Below are 7,009 nucleotides of genomic sequence, written 5' to 3' on the forward strand. Positions count from 1 at the left end.
TCTCAGTGTCCATAGTCTCTCATGGTTCGTCTCCCCCTCCGATTTCCCCCCCTTCATTTTTCCCTTCCTGCTATCTTTTTTTTTAACATGTAATTTTGTTTTTTAAAGATTTTTATTTATTTATTTACTTGAGAGAAAAACAGAACAAGAGAGTGTGTGGGCGGGGGGGCAGGGGGGGAGGAGCAGAAGGAGAGAGACAAGCAGCGGACTCTTGTGCTGAGCACAGAGCCTGATGCGGGGCTTGATCCCAGGAGCCCGAGATCACGATCCAAGCCAAAACCAAGAGTCGGATGCTCGACCAACTGAGCCACCCAGGAGCCCCTTTGTGTGTGTTTTTTTAAAGATTTATTTATTTTAGAGAGAGAGTGCACGCAAGCAGGCAAGAGGCAGAGGAAGAGAAGCAGACTCCCCGCTGAGCGTGGAGCCCCACCAATCCCACGACCCCAAGACCATGACCTTAGCTGAAATCAAGAGTCAGAGGCCCATCCAGGTACCCCCAAATCTCACTGTTAAATGCTTGTTGAGACAGTGTAAATTTTGGCCACACCCACAGAAATCATCTAACATTTGTAAAATCCTTTTGGATTTTATGGAACTTTATATGATTAGTTAATTCAATAGATACTACTGAATATCTGCTAGTAGCAGGACAGAAGAATAAGACCCATCGATCTCTAACCTCAGGGAATTTACATTCTCATAACTTGAAAGTGACATTCTACATTTTTTTTCTTGGAAAAGCAGCCTTTTCCTAAATTTGAGCAACCCAGGTTCTCTGTTAGATCAGTTTTAACAATTTAGAGGACAAAATACTAGCCAAGAAACTACACAGGGGTAGCAGTCAACACCTTTCATTCAAGTTTATGTGATTTTTTTTTTAGTAGTTTTACTTTTCTCTTTTATGGAGAATTTCATACATAAAAGTAGAGAGTGATGGACGTATAATTAGAATAGAAAACTCAAGGCTACCCTCATTTCATCTATACTTCTGTATTGCCCCACCCAATTCCCCCTATATGGATTGACAGTAGTCAACTGTTTTAACCTAACTATAGTAATCTAATTAAAAAAAAAACTATTATGGGAAAATTTAAACATATACAAAAGAGAAGGATTAATATACAATGAACCCCTAAGGACCCATCAGCTATCTTCCATAATTATCATCAACACAGGACTAATCTTATTATAGCAATACCTGTTCCCTATTGGATTATTCTGACAGACAGCCATTACTTCGTGCATAAAATTGAGCATGTAATTCTTAAAAAAAAAAAAGGCTTTTTGAAAACCATAATACTATTATCATGTCTAAGAAGTTAACAATTCTGTAACTGAATGTCTTCTCTGGTCAGTTTTTGTTTTGTTTTTTTTTTTCTTTAAAAATTCTATTTTTAAGTGGTCTCTACAGCCAACATGGGGCTTGAACCTAAAACCCCAAGACCAAGAGTTGCACATTCTACCGACTGAGCTGGCAAGGCACCCCTCTGGTCAGTTGTTTTTAATTAAGGATTTTATTTACCGATGAGTTGTTAGATTGGTTTGTTCTTAGGACTTTATGAAAAAAGTTTGTTAAAATCTAAACCTAAGTTATAATGAAAAAGGTCATCTTTTTTTTTTTTTTTAAAGATTTTATTTAGTTATTTATTTGACAGAGAGAGAGAGACAACGAGAGAGGGAACACAAGCAGGGGGAGTGGGAAAGGGAGAAGTAGGCTTCCCGCCGAGCAGGGAGCCCGATGTGGGGCTCGATCCCAGGACCCCAGGATCATGACCTGGGCCGAAGGCAGACGCTTAACGACAGCCACCCAGGCACCCCGAAAAAGGTCATCTTTTAAACATATTCATCAACAAATCTTTAAGAAATCTCTTCAAAGAACCAGATTCTGCCCTACGCACAGGAGGTAGGAGATGAAAAAGACTAAGTCTCAGGAGTTTGCAGCGTATCAGGGGAGGGAGCAAAAGGATTGAGGAGAGCTGGGCTCCAGACACAGCTCTGACACATTACTAGCCACGTAACGGTGAGCAAGTCATTTAACCCCTAAGCTTCAGCTCCTTAATTTGAAAATAGGTCAAATAAAAATGTGTGTGCAAGTTCTCTGAAAACGTTACTCAAATATAAAAATGATTACGATAAGTTAGTCTTTAGAAGCCAAAATGCACTGCCCTGTGAAATAATACAATTGAGGCTGTCATTAAAAAGGACCTTGAACTCTGAGGATCAGGGATTTTTTAATCCCAAAACAATTACCCTCCAATTTTTTCCATTCTTCGTCTTTACCTAGAGCCAAGTTCACTACCAAAAAAATACCAGTTTCTAGCACCAATCTGCCGACATCTAGTATTCATTTATATGGAATGCAATTCCTGGGGTCCTTAACATTTGGACAGAATTCCTGTCAACTCCCCAGATTCTTGGGCAAAAAATATCAGGGAAATGAAGTAACTGATTCAGTCAGCCAAAAAGTGGGTATTTTGAAACACATTCTCACTTTTCAATTTCCGAGAAACTGGGAACTTCCACACTTTTGAGACTCCAGAAGGAAACTAATCTAACTCCCCTTTTCTCAAATTACACAATTATAGTTACTTTGGAGCTTATCCAGCTGGTAGGCTGATGAGAGAAAACAGGAAGTGGGGGGATTCTAGCTAAGCTGGATCAAATCCAGGTCTTCATAAAGAATTGCCTATTTCTGTTTGGCTTTTATGTGAAAATTCTTTCAGCAAAAGCATTAATCTTGAACGTGTGGAAATACCAAAGCTATACTTAGCACCATCTGTCCTTGTAGGTTTAAAGTCAGTAAAGTCAGATGGCTGGGGCCTAGGCCTTCAGCTTTCAAAACCGGCATTATTATAAGTTCACGCCACTGGCTCACCTCTGCTTGGCACAAATCAGTTTTTCCTCCACGTCAGTTTTTTCAGGAATACCAAAAATCCCATTAATGAAGCAGACCTGGAAACCTGAGCTTTGATTACTGTCTCCGACAAAGGCCTGACAAGCTATCCGGGGGTTAAAATGTGTGACCTATAGCTGGGTGTTTGACAAAAAAGAAACACGGTGTCTTTCCAATACCAGAGGTCGCTGACCAAGGAGACCTCTTATGAGGTTCTCAACAAGCGGAGAGGGATGGGGTTGGGAGGCTGTGTGGGCAGTGTCATTTTTTTTTCCTTGCAGACTTTATCCTAGTCTTCCAGTTATCGTTTCCTAGCACTCCACGTCCCCAAGACAGTGTCACCACCCTTTGAGGATTCTCTCTCGTTTTCTCTGCGTAGGCCCCCTTTCTGCCAGGGAGTCTTGGCCTTCCATCAGCAGATGCCGACGTTCTAAGCCACGGACCCTCCATCTGTCTGGCAATATCCGCCCCCTCGGCCGCTCGACCCGAACGGCTCCCTCATACGGCCACTAACAAGACTGGCTGCCCCCCAAACACGAAAAAAGTAGCCCCTCTTTTTTGCAGGATCCCTTCCTTAAACTTCCCCTAGCCCTCTTAGTGGCGATGTGCTCCCACCCGTCCGTAACCGCAGCTGCTTCCTTACCAGCTCCCCGCCCCCGGGGGGCGCCTGTCGGAGGCCAGCGCAAGAACCGTTCCCTGCCAGCTCTGCGGCTATCCCTGCAGGGTGAGTCTAACATGGCGGATAGAAATAGGGCCTAGTCCCCAGTTTCTGAGTTTCCGACAAGGTGATTGGCTCTTACCAGTTGTCCCTCAAAACTACCATCCCACTGATTGGTCAATCATGCGGGGCAGGGGCGGGGCAGGAGCTGCCAGAACACCACAACAATAACAAACACTGAGGCAGAGGGGCGGAACTACGAGTGCGCCGTCGTGGGCCAAAGTCCATTTCCCCTTCCCAGGTAAATTCGGCGCCCTCCGCGTTCCCTTAGGTCACTGACCTTAGTGGTCTCCTTGCCCGAGACTCGCGGGGCTGGATGGGAATTGTAGTCTTCCTGGGACTTGTAGGTTCTTTAGCCTATTCGCCGCTCTCAAGATACGAAAACCTAACACTCCAATCCATATCTATCGACGTGCGTAGGCCCACCGAGCTCCTCAAACTATCAACTGGCTTGCCGTGAGAATCGCGCCCGCTTCCGGTGTCGGAATCGCCTCTCCATAAGACTACAGTTTCCAAGGAGCACTGTGGCGAAGGCCTTTCGATCCGCAATGCATGCTGGAAATCGTAGTTTTTCCCACACAATCTTTTTATTTACCGAAACTGGAGACTTCCATTGAGGCGGAAATGGTGAGGGAACGGGGCCCCTTTTTGCGACTGCTTCAGGTACTATCTTGCGCTCATATTCGGGCCTCAGGTAGTGATTCCGGCCCTAGTCCAGCAAACTCTATGACGTAATAAGCCGTAAGTGGAAGCGTAGAGGTGAGGGGGCAGGGGCCTAATAGAAAACTCCGGGAGAATTCTTTCTCTTCCGTCTCTTTCTAATTACGTAAGGCGGGGAAAGAATGGATGGCCAATCGGGAGCCCGGAGAGACTCTCGGCTCTTTCTGCTCCGCTCTTCCGTAACGTGTTTCGATCTCGTATTCTGAGAGGTTCTCGCTCAGTGGCTGCGGCCGGTTTCCCTGGCAACAGGAAAGCGCGGGAATTACAGATAAATTGAAAGTGCGACTGCGCGACGTGAGCTCGCTAAGGCTTTCTGGATTGAGGGCATTCCGGGGAGTTTTTCAGGGAAGTGGGACCCTGGACCCGGGAAGCCCGGACGCTTTGCTCTGGGTGAAGGTGAGAGAGCCCACGGGAAGGGAGAGGGTCCAAGCGGTGCTCCGAGGGACAGGAAAAGGTGTGGACTGTGGGAGAGCAAGATGGGTGTTACCTGGCAGGGACAGGCAGAGGGTGGAAACTGAAAAGACTAAGACGTTGAGTCTGGGGAAGTCGTGGGGACGGGGGCACTTTGTGGGTCTCGGGGCAGGAGAGACACTGAGGATAAGGGAGGGGGGTAGGGTATGTCCGAGGGGGAATCCTGATGGCAGGAACTGGAATGTGTCCTGAGGGGAGCATCATAGTATAAAAAGACCGGCTGGTATATGTGAGAAGGAGATCCTGAGGAGGGAAAGGGGCTAGGAATGTGTCTGAGAATAGGAGGATGCTGGATTTTGTTGGAGGGAGAGCCCTTAAAAAAGAACTGGCTTCATACGCGTTTCTGAGAAGGGACAAGAAGAAAATAGAGGGGCGTCAGTAGTCACAGATGCTATTGTCATGGACGTGCCTAAAGAGGATCCTGAGATGAATGCAGACCAGTGGGAAACACTGGGAAAGAGCAGGGGTGGGGAGCATTGGTTTTGTTTTTGTTGAGGTTAGTTTTCAGCAAGAAAAAGAAAAGAGCCAGGATGATTGGAGAAATATGAGGCTACCATCACTCACCCAGTCACCCCACTGTGGCTTTCTTTTTCTTGGAGAGAGGAAAAGACCAAAAGTGGCTTAGAGGCTTTATGTGAAAAAAAAAAAATACGGAATTTAAATAGTCTTAATTACAAAAAAAACAGCTTTTCAAATTAAAAAAAATAAAGCTTTTGTCATTAATTCTATGATTGGTATAATTTTAGAGCACTCCAATCTTAAATTTCTTGTTTAAAAATGACATTTAATGAAACTAGGCTGTTGTTCTTATAAACCTTTCAAAGTAACGTGTGTGTATGCATACAAATATACACATATATATTTAAGCTCATGCCTTAAAATTCATTGGAACAGGAAGAAATGGATTTACCTGCGGATCGTGTTGAAGAAGTACAAAATGTCCTTAATGCTATGCAGAAAATCTTAGAGTGTCCAATCTGGTAAGTTGACAGAAGAGTTTATTAATTTGAGATTCTTCTTTACTTGATTATATCCTATGCAAATAAGTAGAATTGACCTAGCATATATTAAGAAGAAAAAGTTATAATAACTATGAAGATTAGACTATTAAAGTTGCTGCTTGGGGCGCCTGGGTGGCTCAGTCGTTAAGCATTTGCCTTGGGCTCAGGTCATGATCCCAGGGTTCTGGGATCGAGCCCTGCATCAGCCTTCTTGCGCCACGGGAAGCCTGCTTCTCCCTCTCCCACTCCCCCTGCTTGTGTTACCTCTCTTGCTGTGTCTCTCTCTGTCAGATAAATAAATAAAATCTTTAAAAAAATAATAATAAAGTTGCTGCTTTTCTTAACTCAGGAGTTTTAGGAATATAGGAAATTACTCCTTTTTCTCCACTCTGCCTCTCCCCTTTCTTTTTTACTCCCTTAACATATTCAGCCCCCCTCTCTTTCCTAGCTCACAGACTGTCTTGATTGATTCTACTTTGCCGCAGAGATCTGGTTTGGAGTAATTGACCTTTTCATCCAAGCTCTAAAAACAGCTCAATCACTTGGAATGGGTAGAGTTAATAGTGGCAAAATAAAATCACAAATAATTTGTGCATGTGTGTGGTTAGGTCTTTGGTTGAACTAGCCCTGTATATTTAAATAAGAGTATTGCCGGGGGGGGGGGGGGGGCGGCGCCTGGGTGGCTCAGTTGGTTTAGCATCTGCCTCCCACTCAGGTCATGATCCTGGGGTCCTGGGATCAAGCCCCAAGCTGGGCTTCCTGCTCACTGGGGAGTCTGCTTTTCCCTCTCCCTCTGCCCCTCCCTCAACTGGTGTTCTCTCTCTCAAATAAATAAAATCTTTAAAAAAATAAATAAGAATACTGGGGCACCTGGCTGGCTCAGTTGGCAGAGCATGTGACTCTTGATCTCAGGGTTGTGAGTTTGAGCTCCGTATTGGGTGTAGAGATCACTTAAAAATAAAATCTTTTAAAAAAGGAATACTGCAAATCATCAAAACCTTTGGCAAGTCTCTGACTTTTTGAGTGAGCCTTTGTTTTTCTTCATCTATAAAGAGGGGGCTAGAATAGTCAAGCTTTTTGTTGTTGTTTTTTAAGATTTTATTTATTTATTTGACAGAGAGAGAGAGTGAGAGCACAAGCCGGGAGACAGAGGGAGAGGGAGAAACAGGCTTTCCACTGAGCGGGAAGCCCGATGCGGGGCTTGAT

The 7,009-nt window shown here is 44.6% G+C and overlaps 2 protein-coding genes across 17 annotated transcripts in view; one reads left to right on the plus strand and one right to left on the minus strand.

Moving 5' to 3' along the window:
- Window positions 1–4,147, minus strand: part of NBR1 (NBR1 autophagy cargo receptor) — a 27,980-nt gene extending 23,833 nt beyond the window's left edge. For 2 of the 3 annotated variants that reach the window (XM_031021836.2, XM_006750535.3), the window contains exon 1: window positions 3,537–3,694. The gene's annotated coding sequence lies outside the window, so the exon portion shown is untranslated. Of the gene's footprint in view, window positions 1–3,536; window positions 3,695–3,891 lie in introns of those variants that run through there. The other variant, XM_031021835.2, reaches the window with a different exon arrangement.
- BRCA1 (BRCA1 DNA repair associated) overlaps window positions 3,772–7,009 on the plus strand; it is a 63,622-nt gene continuing 60,384 nt past the window's right edge. For 11 of the 14 annotated variants that reach the window (XM_081804914.1, XM_081804910.1, XM_081804912.1 and 8 more), the window contains exons 1-2: window positions 4,100–4,238; window positions 5,697–5,782. In XM_081804914.1, coding sequence (XP_081661040.1) covers window positions 4,164–4,238; window positions 5,697–5,782 — 161 coding nt within the window. In that variant the 5' untranslated portion in view covers window positions 4,100–4,163. Of the gene's footprint in view, window positions 3,853–4,099; window positions 4,239–4,430; window positions 4,786–5,696; window positions 5,783–7,009 lie in introns of those variants that run through there. The other 3 variants (XM_081804917.1, XM_081804916.1, XM_081804915.1) reach the window with 3 other exon arrangements.

This window comes from Leptonychotes weddellii, chromosome 15 (genome assembly GCF_054177405.1).
Source record: "Leptonychotes weddellii isolate Sample4059 chromosome 15, ASM5417740v2, whole genome shotgun sequence".
In the NCBI taxonomy this organism is placed as follows: Eukaryota; Metazoa; Chordata; class Mammalia; order Carnivora; family Phocidae; genus Leptonychotes; species Leptonychotes weddellii.